Source organism: Thamnophis elegans, chromosome 3 (genome assembly GCF_009769535.1).
Source record: "Thamnophis elegans isolate rThaEle1 chromosome 3, rThaEle1.pri, whole genome shotgun sequence".
Lineage (NCBI taxonomy): Eukaryota > Metazoa > Chordata > Lepidosauria > Squamata > Colubridae > Thamnophis > Thamnophis elegans.
In genome coordinates this window covers 128,410,548-128,428,440 of record NC_045543.1, presented here as the reverse complement: position 1 = coordinate 128,428,440, position 17,893 = coordinate 128,410,548, and the positions used below count along the sequence as shown (strand labels likewise).

At 38.3% G+C, this 17,893-nt stretch overlaps 1 protein-coding gene across 2 annotated transcripts in view; it reads left to right on the top strand.

The window, feature by feature from the left end:
- EGFLAM (EGF like, fibronectin type III and laminin G domains) overlaps nucleotides 1-17,893 on the top strand; it is a 130,377-nt gene that overhangs the window by 75,130 nt on the left and 37,354 nt on the right. For both annotated transcript variants that reach the window (XM_032214274.1, XM_032214273.1), the window contains exons 7-12: nucleotides 3,251-3,417; nucleotides 7,705-7,820; nucleotides 10,334-10,676; nucleotides 11,728-11,828; nucleotides 14,147-14,247; nucleotides 15,331-15,475. In XM_032214274.1, coding sequence (XP_032070165.1) covers nucleotides 3,251-3,417; nucleotides 7,705-7,820; nucleotides 10,334-10,676; nucleotides 11,728-11,828; nucleotides 14,147-14,247; nucleotides 15,331-15,475 — 973 coding nt within the window. The remainder of the gene's footprint in view (nucleotides 1-3,250; nucleotides 3,418-7,704; nucleotides 7,821-10,333; nucleotides 10,677-11,727; nucleotides 11,829-14,146; nucleotides 14,248-15,330; nucleotides 15,476-17,893) is intronic.

Sequence of the window (17,893 nt, the reverse complement as noted above, 5' to 3'; positions counted from 1 at the left end):
CATTTATATTGAACAGTGTAGGCCTGATACCATGGGGAAAAGGGCAACCACTTCTCTCTATTTATCCCTGTAATGGTGAGTGCTCAGCACTGCTAGAATGTTCACATATCAATAATTTTGTTTTCCCTCTGCAAGCATCCAGCAAGTTTGACTCCTATATCTTTTGGGTCTGCTTTTTATCTAGCCTTCTTTCTCGACACTGCAATGTAAAATATAGAGTTATGCAAGCCAAGGAAAGCTGTAGCATAACTTCTTGTTGGTTGGAGTGAGAATATAGCCGGTGAACTAAAGATACCCTGACATAAAAGTCACTGGAGAAGACATGGCCACTTATTCATCACTGTAGAAAAGAAATATTTCCCTAAAAAAAAAAAAAACTAATTAAAAAATTCCTCATATGAAAATTACCATGATAATGCAATTTTAGCATTTTTATTCTCTTCCATGTTACTGTAATTACATTGTTGCCTGCATTGAAGCAGAGCTATTTTAAATTGCTTTGATAAGTTTAAAAATAATAGCTATAACTTAAATAGACAAAATATTCTCTTGAATGGCTATATAAACGTGTTTAATCTTCCTAACTAGATCTTGCCAATCATCTTGTCAATCAAATCAGGATTTGGGTTTGGCTAGTCTAGAGAAAAGAAGGACTAGGGGGGACACGATAGCAGTATTCCAGTATTTGAGAGGCTGCCACAAAGAGGAAGGGGGTCAATTTATTTTTTAAAGCACCAGAGGGCAAGACAAGAAACAATGAATGGAAACTAATCAAGGGGAGAAGCAATCTGGAATTAAGGAGAAACTTCCTAACAGGGGGGACAATTAAGTGGGGCAGCTTGCTTACAGACATTGTGGGTGCTTCATCACTGGAGGTCTTTAATAAGAGACTGGACAGTCACTACTCTGAAATGGTATAGGACCGTGATGGTGAACCTATGGCGCGTGTGCCACAGGTGGCACGTAGAGCCCTCTATGTGGGCACACCAGCCATCGCCCCAGCCCAGCTCCACTGCGCAACTCCCACCAGCCAGCTGGTCTTCAAGTCTCTGCCGCACAAGGGCAGGGCCTTCCCCGATCTTTGCAGGCCCCCCCCCCCAGCATGCCCTAGCTTTCTCCTGCATTTCTTCTACCCGTGACTTCCCCAATCTCCGCAGGTTCCACCCTTCGCAGGTGCCCCTCTGTGGCAGGAATGGAGAAGAAAGCTAGGACGTGCTGGCGGGAGAAATTACAAAAATCGGGGAAGGCACGGGAGGCAGGAATGCAGGAGGAAGCTAGGACACGCTGGAGGAAGAAACTGTGGAGATTGCGAAGCCCCCCCCCCCCCACCGCACCCAGTTTTGGGCCTGAAAAGCCTCCTGTACCAACCTGGAAGCCAAAACGAGGGGTGAAGGGTGGGGCACATGCATGCCGGGGGAACATGTGCAGGGAATGTGTGTGCATGTGTGGTGGTGGGGTGCATGTGCAGAGGGAGCTCGCATTGCATTTTGAGGATTGGGGAACACGCACGCTCATTTGCGTACATGCTTTGGGCACTTGGCACCAAAAAGGTTAACCATCACGGGTATAGGATCTCCTGCTTGAGCAGGGGGCTGGACTAGAAAACCTCTAAGGTCCCTTCCAGCTCTCTTTGATTCTGATTCTGATCTAGTTTACAGTATATGAGACATGTGATTAGCTAGTGGGTCTCCAACTGCAGGGGTAGGTTCCTGCCAGTTCTAACCTCTTCTATAGAAGAGGTTTCATAATCTACCATTCTGTTTAGAAGCGGTTCCAGCTCCCTCCCCCCGCCCATCCGCATCATGCTTGCCCCACCCACCGCTCACTGATTGGCTGGCTCACTAATCGCCCCGTCTGCCTCTAAGAGTCCTATCTAAACCTTAAAGTCTTAAAGCTGTCAAGTTTGAACACCCCTGGGTTTTTTTTTCTAAAGGGTTAGGGGTTCAAGAGTCTTGTAACTTGACAGCTTTAAGACTTGCACACTTCAGTGCCAGAGTTCCTGAGCCAACATGACTGGAGGAGGAATTCTGGGAGTTGAAGTCCACAAGTGTTAAAGCTGTCAAGTTTGAACACCCCTGGGTTTTTTTTTCTAAAGGGTTAGGGGTGCAAAGGTCTTTTAACCTGACAGCTTTAATCTTGCGTGCTTTAAATGCCAGAGTTTCTGAGCCAACATTTTGGCTGCTAAGCAAGAGCGTTGTTAAGTGAGTTTCATCACATTTTACAAGTTGGCCATGCCCACCCAATCATATGACTGCCAAGCCACTCCCACTCAGTCACATGGCTGGCAAACCCCTCCCACAAAGCAGGCCACACCTAAGAAGAGATCTTAAAAAATTTTGAAACCCACCACTGTCAAACTGTATTGACTTACTTTGATATCAAACTTTCAAAGGAATATTAATATTAGTATTTGATTTTGTTGGCATGTAGAGGTCTATGATAGCTGTCATATTTGGTAGCTCATTGGACCTTTCTCTCATTAGCTAGCAATCATTCTGTTAGTTTGCCACAAATATAGTTGAAAAGCAATACCTTTCCATCAGCTTGTGGAGAAAGACAGAGCCCTTCCTTTTCTTGATATGTTTCCATTCCATGTGACCAGCATAACAGGAGTGTTGACTTGGCCTTTGAGTGGCACTTTGCTCCCAACAGTACATGGGACAGGCAAAAAGAGGTTAATGACTGGGGACATTAAAGATATTTCAGTTAATTAACTTTCAAATGTAATTTAAATCAAATTAATTCAATAGAGTTAAACGTGATTTTGCTTCATACGTTTACTTTTTTTCTTCTGTTACATGAAAATGGTACTTTGTCATGCTTTATTTAAGAGTTTTTGGAAATGCATTTAAAACAATACTGATGTCTGTGTTGCGATAACTATTGTAAGCATTGATGCCCAGAGCCTCCTCTTTTCTCCTTTCTGTTCCTTTTTCTTTTTCTGTTGGCTCATTTTAGTTTTAGGTCTGTGGGCAGGAACTGCCTTATTGTACTGATTGCATGCAAATTGCCCTGAAAGCCTTTTCAGATGGTGCATGGGTTATCAATGTTTTAGATAAATAACTCTTCTGTGGTGGTTGTTCCTGTTGTTGTTTTGCACGAAGTAGGAATGGGATTCTGAGGTTTAATTTTTGATGGTTACCAAAATCAAAATAATCAGGAGACACTCGATATTGGCAAATGTTTGGCTCTTGCTAATTGACTAAGCTCGCTTTAATTACCTTTTGGGCTCTTTGTTCATCCCAATCAGGCCCAATTTTGATACCGATTGGACAGCAATTAGAGAGCAGATCCAGATGGACTCTATGATCCTGAAGGGGTTAACTCCAAACGACAAGTATCAGTTTGCCATCCGAGCTACAAATTCATACGGATCCAGTCTGCCAAGCATTGCCAGTGATATAATCAGAATGTTCCGTGAGTAGACAACTTTACTTAGATTGCTACTTGACTATTTTTAAAAAAATCAACTTTCTCTGCTCCTTTCATTGACTCAACATCTGAGTTCTGGAAAAGTCAAACATCCGTATAATTCAAGAAAATCCAAACCCCTTCCTTCTTTCACTACATAACTATATTTCATAGTTAAGTATTATGAGGAACAATAACCAGTGGTGGGATTCAGCCAGTTCGTACCTATTCGGGAGAACCAGTTGTTAACTTTCTAAGCCAGGGGTGTCCAAACTTGAAGTCCCCAAGTCTTAAAGTTCCCAAGTTTGGACATCCCTGTTCTAAGCAGTTCAGAGAACCAGTTGTTGAAAGAAATCTCATTTTGTTTTTTCCATTTTACAGGGCTAATCCTGTAAGAAAGGCAGGAAGGAAACATTCTGGTGTTGTTTCTAGCCTAATCTTTATTGCTCTGCTTACAGAAACTGCCTTTTATTACATTCTAATTATTACATTCTAATGTAATAATTATTACATTCTAATAGCTAAGACAAAGCACCAATTGATGTGAGTGACATTGAGTTGGCCACGCCCACCCAGTCATATGACCATTGGGCCACACCTACTGGGCTGGTCATTAGCGCAGAGAACCGGTTGTTAAATTATTTGAATTCCACCACTGACAATAACTGTTTGCTGGAACATACTAAATATTGCATAGGTTCCATTAGAGTAATGATTCTTTAGAAATAAAAGATAAAATAAAAGCAAGTTTCCAAATAATTAGAGTTGTAGCATTAAGAATCTGCTCTCTTTCGTGTCTTGTCATTTATACTAGTTTTTTTTTTAAATCCAAACCTTCTTTCAATTAATTTCTTTATCATTTTCCTTTTTATTTCCTTTGCTTTTGTTCTGGTATCATTAGACTAGGTCTCATAATATAATAAATTGTTTTGATTATTTTGGTTTCTTGTGCTTAAATTTAACTTTCAAAGAGAATGTTTATGGAAACCTCCTAAAGATATAATAGTCATTTATAGTTTTGGCCTGAAGGTCATTAATCCTTGTAACTGGGTGCACATTTTTTTCTGACATCCTGTTTATCTGTGGATGAAAATATTTTAAGAACTTTCACAACTAAGGGCGAGACGTTTGATGTACTACAGTTGGTAGGCTATTTTCTAAAGCAAGGAAACAATGGTTGATGGTTCCCACAATGTTGATTTGTTACTGAAAAATCCAGTGTAACCTTCATCACGCTTTCCCTGAACCAATCCACTTGAGGGATCAGAGAAGCAGATTTGATTCACAGTGATTGGTGTTGTGCAGAATAATGGGCAACTAAGAAGTTTAACCTGCCCTGGTGACATTTCTACTTCAATCCTTCTTAAAGAGATTATTAATTCCCATTTATTCCTATAGAAAGGGACACGATGGCTTAGTGGCTAAGAGGCTGAGCTTGTCAATCAGAAAGGTCGGCAATTAGGCTGTTTGAATCCCTAGTGCCACGTAACAGGGTGCCGCGTAACATAAGTAACAGGGTGAGCTCCCGTTACTTATCCCAGCTTCTGCCAACCTAGCAATTCGAAAGCATGTAAAAAATGCAAGTAGAAAAATAGGGGCCACCTTTGATGGGAAGGTAACAGCGTTCCATGTGCCTTCAGTGTTTAGTCATGCCAGCCACATGACCATGGAGATGTCTTCAGACAGCACTGGCTCTTCGGCTTTGAAACGGAGATGAGCATCAGGAATGACTAGCACATATGTGTGAGGGAAACCTTTACCTTTATCAATGCTTTGGAGAATAGTAACAATCACCTTTGGAAACTTGGCTAACAAAGAAGGAAAAAACTGCAATTTACCAGTTATTCTGTTTTATTCAATCTTTAGCATAAGGGGAACATGAGTGCATAACAATATCTATATTCAAATTTTAAAAAGCCCTTAATATTTACAATATGAACTTTCAGCCTTGCTGTATCATTCCATCATGATAAATGGCATTTTTCAAATAATAATAGCAATGAAAGTAAAATACTTTGGTGAGCACACTTTCTACGATATGGCATAAACTTTTATTTGGTGACAGATGCTACAGGACATGTAAACAGCAGGGCTGTTACACATATCCAGTGGTTTCGTAAAATTAATTAGTAACACTAATGTTTCCACTCCCAAGGCCAACAAATTAGTCACTGGACATTGAAACACTTCTTTTCATTTTGTTATAGCCATTAGACAGAATCTCCTTGTGTAGACCAAGAATTGAACTACTTTTCAAATATGACTAACTTCTGGTATTAACTCTTTCATAAGGTGGCTTTATTTCAATTCTTGAACTGAATTGCCACCTAAATTAGCAACAGCAAAAAGCTTGACTGGGTTCTTACTTGTTAGAATTCGATTGATTAACCCAGGGGTAAGCAACCTGCGGCTCTGGAGCCGCATGTGGCTCTTTCATCCCTTTGCTACGTCTCCCTGTTGCCGGTCAGCTCCACCATTGATAGGGCTTTTAGTTAGGACAGGTAGGGGAAAAAGGATGCCGTGCTAGGAGAAGACTCTATGGTGGGAGACACGGACTTCCAGTCGGCTCCAGAATTGAATGCTGCTTCTGGTTAGGACCCTTGTGTCTCTTTGAGTGTTTAAGGTTGCCAACCCCTGGATTAACCTAACCTTTTATAGTTGTTAGAATGGATGTTTTTTCCCCTGAATACCTTCGGTAGAGCCCCTCCCCTCCCCATCCTTAATTATGGCTACACAGATGGAGGTGTGTCTTAAAAGTGCTAATATTCATTGCACACTGAAGATCTGTACAAAAATAATTTTCAGTGAGCTATGGGATGTCCTTCATGGCACTTTTAAAACATTTGATAATTCAAGAATGAAATACAGTTCCCTAGGATTGCTCTGTTAGGCTCATAAAATATTTGTAATATTGGGAATGCAATATATATCCATTTTAAAGGATCAGCTTTAAAGAAAACCACAAAATAACAGAACTGAAAAAGGAGAGGAAAATACAAAAAGCCATTTTAAATGATGATGATGATGATGATGATGATAACATAATAATAATAACAACAACAACAACTACTAGAAAAAATAATGAAATATTGCGACCTAGCCATCAAAACTACATGGCTATGGATGAAGCATGTAATAGTTTATAAATTTATCAGACTTGAACATTCTGATTCTATAAAAAAAACCACCCTACTTGAAACAGCTTATATCCTCCAACGTTACCTTAACAGTTCCTAGGTCCTTGGTTAGGACTCGAGCTGTTGAACTACCAACCAGCTCCAAAGACTGTGAATCTCACCAAAGATTAACCAATAATAATAATATAAAGGAGGCAAACAGATAAAAACTTGTATTTTAATAAAGCACAAAAATTAACACAATCTTTGCCTTTATCGACAAACTGGATAAGGGTAAAGCACCATTTTTTTACAATTAATCACTGCATAAATGCTAAGCCAATATTTTTGATATCAGAATACAATTTTTCCACGAATTGGGGTGGAGGTGGAATCATATCTGGAACTTCTTCTTTGTTCCCACAACTAAATTAATCGTGCCAGTGTTTGGTATTATGAAGTGAGAATTATGCATTATTTAGTGAAGCATGCAAACCAGCATTTGCATTTCCTGCATCAGATGAGGAGAGCACATTTTTCTCCTTCTGTCCTGGCCACTTTTTACAGAGGCACGATTGAGAGCATTTTAACAAACTGCATCTGTGTTTGGTTTGGTGCCTCAGTGCCTCAGATAGAAAGTCCATACAGAGAGTGGTAAGGACAGCTGAGAAGCTCGCTTCCCATTATTCAGGATACTGCTTATAAGTGCTATGTGCTTAGAGCTGGAAGCATTGTTAGAGATCCCACACATCCACTTCACTGTCTTTTTCTTTTGCTCCCCTCCGGGAGGAAGTTTTAAAGTATCTACTAGATTCTGTATCATCTTTGTTCCTTTTGCCGTCTATCTTGTAAACTTGCAGGATCCCCCCCCCTCCCCAGCCGCCATATATATATATGTATACATCCGAACTGGACTGTGTTGCTTTTCTGTGTCATATATGTGGGTATATGCATAATGGTTATCTTTTGAGAGCTGAATGCAATGAAATTTCATTTTAATGTATGCTGATTAGTGTACATTCCAAGTGACAATAAAATTCTCTTCTATTCTATTCCATTCTTTTCCCAAAGACATTTCTCAAAAAAAAAAAATCTAGTTTTACTGCATTTACCTTATATGAAAATGACACTATATCAAAAACATACATTTGTGACTATGCCAGTTTTATCTTCTCAGACCCAGAAGTGTTAGGGAGTGGAAGTTACGGACATCCATACATGACTGAATCTGGAAATGGTGATGATGATGGAATTGACATCGATGATTCAGACTACGACATTTATATCGATGAGGTACATCCACACGTCTCACTCTGGCATTTTGGTTGCTTAACATTCTTAGTGCAGTCTTTAAACAAGAACGCCTTAATAGAGAGCAAATACAAGTCTATCGACAAATATACGCTCGGAGGCTATATTAAGTATTCATTTGCATTTGACTCAGTCTGAATATTTTCTTCCTTCTCTGATCCTCTAAAGCCTTTGATTTTTTTTTCCCCAGACATATTTGTTTTCACTGAAACAAACCGAATGAGGGGGAAGAGTATAATTGCTTAAAAGGGAAGCTTAGCGGAGTTTTCCTTTACGTAACTGAAGCCTGCCTTTCGTATAACTTCTGTTTCATTTATATTGACTTTATTTCAATCAAAAATACCTCAGCATTCTCCTCCCTCTTCTAGTAGCCGAAGAAGCTCACTGTTAGTAGAGGAAGAAATATATTATTCTTTTTTCTTCATATTTTTACATTTAAAATATTAAAAAAGTGTAGCTGCATAGGCCACCTGTGTATGGGACAAGGTTCACTTAGCGAATGTCTTACTTAGGAACAGAAACTTTGGGCTCAGTTGAGATTGTAAGCTGAGGACCACCTGTATAAAGGAAAGTATGTAAAGAAAAATGTAGCTAGTGCCTTTTTGGGGGGTGGGAGTGGGGATAGGGTTTTGTAAGAAAAAGAAAACTCTCAGAAAAAAAAATCTTTTGAAAAAATTCAGGTTAGCTTTGCATTCCAAAACATTTTCACTCCAAAGTTAGAGACTGCAGATAGCATCCCAATTTCTGCTCTCCCTATTCATTCAGAGAAAATATGAATAGACTGTTATCTTATCATAATATTCCTGAAGGACAGGCCAAACTTCACAGCCATGGGAGGTGATTCATGATAGGATAAGGGAGATGTGAGAAGCTGCTTTACACTGAGTGGGGAGGGGACCCCAATGTTCTGTTGGCACTGTCATTTCAAGATCTTGGACAAAAATATTTCCCATGCTTGCTATATGAGATTTTTTGAATAGAGATATTCTGGCTGGAGCATATGGCTTTTTACAGGCATTTGTTTTCCTGAGCTATATCTCTTCAGTCAGATCAATAGATGATTCAAAGTTATTGTGCTATTGATTAAATTCCATGGAAATAAAAAACTGCAACAATTTTAGCTTTGTAAAGTCACAGTCAGTAGACCACACTGAAGTGTTATCCATCACTTCTTTAACTGACAGAAATATGTAGCTCAAATTGCTGAATCCTATTCTGTCACAATAATTAGACCGGTAAAGTGATACTGTCCTTAAACTTTAATGCAGAACAAGTAAGCAAAGCAGGTGCAGATCTCACGGGTGTATGAAATCACATGAAATAATGGAAAAAATACTCACTGGGAACAAAACCAGCAATGCATACTTGGTAGAACCCCGATGTCTTTTCCCACACTGGCCTAATGTTCTCTCAAAAACCCTGTAGTTTTAAAAAGAACATTAAAATATTATTTTTTTAAAAAAAGTTAAACTGGTGTATAGGAAGTGTGTCTTCTTCCTAAGCTTTTGAGAAAACACTGATCAGGCATTACATGGTCATATATGTGTCAGGGTTCCAAGTAATACACCCTTAGCAAACAGAACTCTGAGGCAAGCAGGTTCCTCAAATAATAGGTTTATTGGACATACATTGGCACAGACTGGTGAAACTCTAAAGATTCCTGTGGTTTTTACCTAATTAAAAGTAACATTTTCCCTTCTTTCCCAAACAATTGGTCATCTGTTCCAATCAGGAGTGGCAGACACTATTGATCGTTCGCTTGTGGGCTCGCTTTGTGCAGAAGCAAAAAACAAGATGGCGGTGTCCACCTGGAGAACTGGTTCAGGGCATTGTAGGCCTGGGTCGCTGCCAGTTCCAGTGATCCAGGCTGCCAAACCACTACCGGTTCAGCTGAACCAGTAGGAACCCACAACTGGTTCCAATCAAGGTGCTGTCCTCTTGCTTGGAAACTTCACTCCTCCACTTTTCAGCTGTGGGAATGTCCTTGGTTCTCAGGGAAAACTATTTTGTATTGGCTACAAACCCCAGCTATCTCTATCTCCCCCACTCCCTGACTGAGGCCATCTTGGAGGCTTCAGTGTTACCAATATGTCTATGAAAGCCAAGTGTTTTCTCTCTTTTGCAGTCCCGACCAAAGTAGCTATGAAATCCAGTGCCCCAGTGATTAGAAGAGAGGGTGTTAAAAGTATAGAATAAAGGCAATGTCATGAGCCATATAAAAATAATTACCAGGACATACTACCAGGAGGATGTGAAGATGAACATTTGATCAGTATTTTGGCTCAAATTAATTAAAGCTTTCTTCTTCTTAAGGGATGACACAGTAGGACACTTCTATCCTAGAGGTTTGGCAGCAAATCATTCTACTACTATCATATCAGATTGAGTAATTATTGCATATCATTATCCTATCTATGATTAACATTTAGCTGTAGGAACTGCACTATCAAGCTTTGGCCTTACTAACACATTTTTCAAATATTTTTTTTCATTAGCTCAAACCACTTCCTACCATCAAAGGAGGCAATACAGATTTTTTGGTTGAAACCAACCTAATACAAGGATCTAATGCAGAACTCGTTTCTGGGCTGCTTTCACCTACTACGTATCCAGTCACTTCTATGGCAACAACTACATTCCTACCCCGCGCTACAATCCCTTCCAGCGTTACTGCTAAGGCCATCAGGAGGAACAGCGGGACTTCAGTTGTGCGACAATCTGATCAGTCCTGCGATGAAACCATCTGCTACACCAACAGCTTTTGCATCAATGATTATGAGCGGAGTGGCTCTCGTTGCCACTGCAACCTTGGCAAAGGAGGGGAGAGTTGTTCAGAAGGTTGGTTTGCTTGGAAAGCTTTGGTAACTCTCTGTACATTCTGAAGATTTTTTTTTGTTCAGGACAGATTTGCAGAGCAGCATTTCATATATTTGAGTTGACACTTTAGTGCATTTACAAGCATAGAAGAACCATAACTGGAAAAGACACAGCTGGCTTTTGGGCAGATGGTGGGTTTCACAAAAACCTAGAGGGAACTTAATTCATATCTACTATCTAGGTTGCGTAAACAGCACACCTTTTGAGAGGCAATATAACTTTAATGACCAGCTGCTTAGGTCAAAAAACAACAAGAAATGCCTTCTTTTAATTGTATCCTGATTGTGAGTTTCCAAAGGCCTCTATTTTTATGAATGTTCAGAGTCAGCGTCACAGTTTTGGGGTGTCCCAAACTTGGCTTTGTTTCTGAATTCCCCTAACTTTTGCCATTCCATATACCTTTCCATATATTGTAATTTGGCCATGCACATTTTTCCCTTAAAGCAAAGTCTTGCATTGAAGGTTTGACATTTGAATGAGGAACGGACTGAAACTGTTATTCTTAAGGCTACACTTAGAACAGAAGGATGGGGAAAAGATGTGATTCTTCAAACTTTTGGAATGAAGGGACCAATTAGTAAAATTTAAGCAGGTGGCAACGACTGTTAAAATCTAATGCTAAATGTACCAAGATTATGTTGTGATCTAATGTTTTAAAATTGATTATGTTATTTGATGTCCCAAAGGTGCTTTTTCAGGAGGCAACTGGACTTTCTTGTTTTTTTTTCTTTGAAGACGTTTCTCTTCTCATTCAAGAAGCTTCTTCAGCTTTGACAGGACGGTGGAGTCTTCTTCTTCAATATAAATATATTTATAATAAATACATATTTATATTGACTGAAGAAGTTTCTTGGAAACTTGGAGAAGCAAAACATCTTCAAATAAAAAACGAACTCCATTTGCCTCCTGAAAAAGCACCTTTGGGACAACCATGACCTGGATGACTGAGAATCTCTACAGTCTATTATTTGATGATTAATTGCTAAGCAATATTTTTGTTACTGACTTTCAGATATTAATATTCAGTATCCTCAATTCTTTGGATATTCCTTTGTCTCCTTTGAGCCTCTTAAGAATTCCTATCAGACATTCCAAATTACTGTTGAATTTATGGTAAGTGTATGCAGTCTTGCACTAAAAAAGGCTTTGTTAAAACCTATGCAACACTTGAACCAACAGATGAATGAGTCAAAGAAAATCTGTTAATACATTTAGAAAGAAAAGAAAACGTCTGTGCCGTTCTGTATGAGAGCAACTTAATATAGTGCTTTTGATATGCACAATGTGTCAAAGTTTTAGTAGAATCAACAAAAGTTAGTTAAATCAGAACATGGTTTTACAGAGAAATTGAAACGATCATTTGAGTTTCCCACTTGGCACTATACTGTATATCACTGGCCCTTTGAACACTGGAATGGAAATTGGTCAAAAACCATTAGATATAATACAAAAAAATCAAGATAGCAGTCAAGATGATATGATTGAAATCTGTTTTTGTGTCACACTTTAAAAATGGGTAGAGCTTCAACCATGCATTGTGGCCTCCTTTTTTTAAACTGTATCTGCGAATACCCCTGGCCAAATTGTTCACAAAATCCCATGCATTTTTCTTCCAAAAGAATGTATCATGCTAATATGGATCTATCTGGGAGAAAGGTCCATTGATTTGATCCTGTAAATATGTTAATTTGGTGGCATTTCCTAGACCTGGCTGAAATCACTATTAAGAATCATTGATCTTTTTCCTGCTCCCTAGTGACTAACCATGTTGACTGGAGATGTTGGAAGTGACAGATTAGACATCATCCCATAATGATATGGGAATTTAATATATTACAAAGGAATGTAGCAATCCTACTCAAAGATTATGTACTTTTGGGGGACTTTAGAAACAGATGCACTATAGTAAATAGAATGTTTTATTTAATATGTAGAAATCTGGGATTTTAAAAATTTTTTAGAGACTACTGTTTGGTGACTTGTGCTTAGTTGCAAATGCAAAATGATATAACCTCCTATTCTGTTTGTTTCGTAGTGAAATGAAGCAAAATGTATACACTAGATAAGACAACTATTTAAGTTTTAATTTTAATTTGGGGTGACAAACATGTAGATTATTGGGGGGGGAGTAAGGTTAATCAGAAAAAGATAGGACAGGAATCTTGAGATTACTAAATAAATCATAGCTATCAGAAATGTCTGATGAATCAGAAAGTAGTGAAATGTACTAGAGTATAATGTTGTCCATTAGAAGACAATTTGGTGTAATGGTTAAGGCAGTAGGCTAGAAACGTGGCAGCCCTGAGTCCTCGTCTCACCTAGAACTCCCAAAGCCAGATAGGTGATTTTGGGCGTGTCACGCTCAGCCCCAGGAAGAAGGCAGCGGAAAATCACTTTCAATAATCTTTCCAAGAAAACTGCAGTGACCTCTTCAGGCAGTCTGTAAGAGTCACAAAGTGACTTGAAGGCAGACGCACAGGTTCCTCATACCCCATGCAACTACTTGTAAAGAGTAGTAGGCGTCACAACGGTATCAAATTAAGAACATGCAAGTAGTCCACATATAGTGACCACAATTGGGACCAGCAACTTGGTCATTAAATAAAGTGGTTCCTAAGTGAAACTGGGACTGTGCTTATTCTCATCCTCCCTCGATGATAGGAAGCAGGCAATGGCAGAGTCTAATCCAGGAGTCAAAAACTGACACAAAATGTACACACAAAAACTGCCACATTTGATCTTAGGGTATTTACAGCAATCAAGACTGACAATCCAGTCCATAAATTTGTCTGATTCTCTTTTTTAAAAAAAAACAACAATCTATATCAGTAACCATTACTCCATCTGATAATAGTTAATTTCACGTTTTGTGCAGTAACTTCTGCCCCATTTCTTTTTATGGTTTTAAATCACTATATTTAATTTGAGGCCACGCCCCTAAGTTCTAAATGATGAAAGTAGAAGAACATTTCTTTTTCTACATTTTTCACATGATGCATACATTTAGTCATATTATTTTATTTGTTCAGAACTAAAGACACCCCCCCACACACACACACACACCGTGGTACAGTCCCTTTAAAGGAGAACTGTCCCATTTTTCGGATGCCTCTATCTATACCTTTTCCATCTTTACAATGCTCAGTAGTACCTTGGTACTTGTTAATTGATTCCAGGAGATGTGACGAGTACCAAAAATGTCAAGTACCAAACAATTTTTTCCCAACAGGAATAATGTATTAGTCACAAGGCAACCGACACTGGCAAGTTCCAGCTCGTGTGTTCAGTGCCAAACAAATGACGAGTACCAAGACAAAATGTTCACGTGAAAATGCGTTGAGTACCAAATTTGATGAGTTTCAAAAGCAGTTTAGTACCAAAGTAACACTGTACTTATAAATGACTTTTAGATTTTCTTTTCCCATTCCTAGGCAGAAGGAGAGGATGGTTTGCTTCTGTATTGTGGAGAGAATGAGCATGGTCGGGGTGATTTCATGTCACTGGCAATCATCAAGCAAAGCGTCCAATTCAGGTAAGCAATGAAGAAAAATAGCTACGGGATCTTTTTACTTTTTCCTGATTGTTCACTTAAAAATAAGTGGAGATAAGCGCCAGGTCAAGAGATCAGGGGACCATAACTTACAGTCTTCTTCTTTCTTGTCAATCAACTCAGTGGCAGCTTCTTTTCATATATAACTGGGATTATTACTATAGTGCTTGTTCTTATCAGGGAGTTGGGAGCATTCCCTTGCTGCATTGTGCCATCAGCAAGGCAGACTCTGTGATTTTTCAAATCATTTCAGGAAGTTGATAGTTTCTTATTTATTTAAATGACATTCTCTTTCTCATGTCTACAATTAGAGGATTCAACATCCTTGAAGTCCTTTGTCAAAGAAAAGCATTAAGAAAGACCTTTCCTTTTGCTCACATTAAAAGAAACATAAAGGGACAAATTAAAATAAGGATATATTTAAAAAAAACATTTTTTAAAGTGCCAGCTTCTGTAGCAGTACTAAGGCTATGAAAATATGGAATTGTTAACACTTGAGGTAAAATGAATTAAGATTCTGGTAATATAGTACAGGGTTAAAAATTAAAAATGCTCAAAATCTGCCAAGGGTTTTCAGAATTTTCTTTGGAATTTTGGGTCATGAAACCTCAAAATGTGGCAATCTTTTTTCTCTCTCTTTAAGTGTGTGGTAGGTATGATATGGTAAATACTGTGTTGGTGATCTCTTCAAATGATTATATTTAAAGATTTCCTTTTTAATAGAAAAATATCAATATATCAAATGACTGTGTGATCTTTGATTATAGAGAAAGCCATTGTGATGGTCTGCAATATATATATATATATATATATATATATATATATATATATATATATATATATATATATATATATATATACATACACACACACACACACACACACACACACACACACACACACACACACACACATATACATATATATATATATATATATATATATATATATATATATATATATATATATATATATATATATATATATATATATATATATATCCTGAAATTTAGGCACCCAGGTATCTAGGTTTGATTATCTCACATTATCCTATGTTGATCTCAGGTTCAACTGTGGAACTGGAGTTGCAACAATGACAAGCAAGGACAAAATTAAACTGGGCAGTTGGCACAGTGTGACCATATTTAGAGATGGAGTAGATGGATGGCTTAGTTTGGATAACAGTCCACCAGTTCCTGGTAAATCTCAGGTGAGTTACTGGTGATAAAAGGCAATAATATAGCAATAGCAGTTATACTTATGTATATAGCGCTTCACGGTGCTTTACAGCACTCTCTAAGTTGTTGTCAGATTCAGCCTATTGCCCCCAACAATCTGGATCCTCATTTTACCAACCTAGGAAGGATGAAAGGCTGAGTCAACCTTGAGCCAGTGAGAATTGAACCCCTAGCAGTCAGCAGAATCAGCCTGCAATATGCTCCGCTAATGTTGGTTATCTTGGGTGTCATGTAGAAATTGTATTTTCCATCTTCTTTTGATTGCATCCGCACATTGTTGTACTTGTGTTGTAACAATGACTATGTGGATGACTTCTTCTTTCAGTGGTTTATCTAAAGATATTGGTGCTTCAATCCATGGAGCTCCTGGACCATGATTTCAATATTTAGACAGATCCTGATCTCTATCACATAGTGAAAGTCTAGTCTACTATTTACACGTATCTTGGTCTTCTGTTCTGTTAAGCAATAACAAGATATTTCTGAAGCAAGCTAAAATTTTTGACAGGTAGCTACACTGATGCTCTAGCTATCTGCTACAACTCACATATTTAACATTAAAGAGAAAGTGGAAATTGATCGGTGGCTAGGAATTCCAGCAATCTTTACACCTTCATTTGCCATGCTGTAAGCTATTAGGATAGCTGTTCTTTCTGGCCTTACAAACAAAATAGAGACATGCTATGTAAGACAGAGCAAATGCCTGGAGCAAACCATGTTAAACCATCTGTCTGGATATGTCCTATTTCCTTAAAGGGCCAACTATATATTTTGGGAGCCAGAACTTAATTTAAACTGTCACTAGCTTGTACTATCCCTAGTATCGTTTACATAGTCTCTGTTTCCTTCCCTTGGTTTTCCAGATGTCTAGACTAGTGCCTTTGCTGTTTCTTTGTCACTTTGAAATAAAAATATATCTTAAAATATCTTTGACTCAATAGTCAGTGCTTCCCACTCAGGTAAGGAGGAGTGCTTCTATTACTGTAAGTATTTTGAGTAAGGAAAAATCTTACATCAGTACCACCTTCCGATGTTTAACCAGCTGCCCATGCATTTTTAGGAGGATAAAAGTGATGATGGAAGTACAAAATAACACTAGTTAGAACTACATCAGTTTTTTTTTCTTTTTGGTGTATCAATATATCCAATGAAGTATTGGAATGAAGGAAAAGAAGTGAAGGGACATGATATCTTAAATGGCTATATAAGCCAGCTTACAGGAAATACAGCTAAAAACAATAACTAAATCAGAGATGAAAGGTCCTTTGCTCTGTTTTTTCCAGGCAGAAGATGGATTATATATTCTATATCCAGATTTAAGATGTGTGGATTTCAACTCCCAGAATTGCTGATTGGGGAATTCTGGGAGTTGAAGCTCATACTTCTTAAACCTGCTGAGGTTTAGATACATGGATCTAGAAAATGCCGCTTCTTTGGAAAGAAGCAGCTAATCAAAATATTTGCAAAACTAATAGAATGGAGGAATCTCCGTTCTAATTTCAATTGAACTCAACCCTACTACAGTTATTTCCTCATCTCCAAAGTCTTTCTACCAGCAAACCTGAATTATCTCTTGATTGACCATTGATGGGACTTCTTTTGTCCTTCTTTTGCCTTTTAGAACAAAAACTAGAGAACAGTATTACTGGTCAGAGGAGGAGCTCTGCACAAAAATGTGCACATTTGAACAGCTGAACAGTATTCTAATGAAGTGAAGAAAACTGTAAAATAGATTTATTTTTTAAAAAACCAATTAAGAATAATCTTGGATTCCTACAACTGGAGTAAGACTTTCAGAGTATAAGATGCACCAAGTTTTTGAAGAGGCAAATTTTTTAAAAAAAGTTTTTGCACTCTTCAAATCTCCCAAAGACTTCCTGTTTTTCACCAAAAAAGGGGCATGAATAGCCTTTAGGAGGCTTGTAAAGTGCTCCGAGAGGCTGAGGGTGGGGGCAAAATTGAGCAAAAGTAGCCTGTTTTTCTCTCATTTGTGCCTTCCTCAGCCTCAGGAGCACTCTATTAGCCTCCTATAGGCTATGCACAGCCATTTTTGCAAAGGGGGTGGGGTTTCAGGAGGCAAAAAATGCTGAATTCAGTGTATAAGATGCACCCAGATCTTTAGCCTCTTGAGGGAAAAGGGTGCGTCTTATACTCTGGGAAAAATCCCAGTAATTCCGAGCAATTTCATCATAGAGTATTACCTACATTTAACTAGTAATGGAGTTGCCTGAGACATGGTGTGAATTCCCATTTTGGTTAAGTTAAATTGTTCAGTACGGAACTGACTAGGAACATTATGTGCCCCACTAAAATCTGTGGAGGAAAAGCAAGACAGAAATGTAATAATTGAAATAAAGTGGCTTCTATATTTACTCTTTTGCCTAATTTCT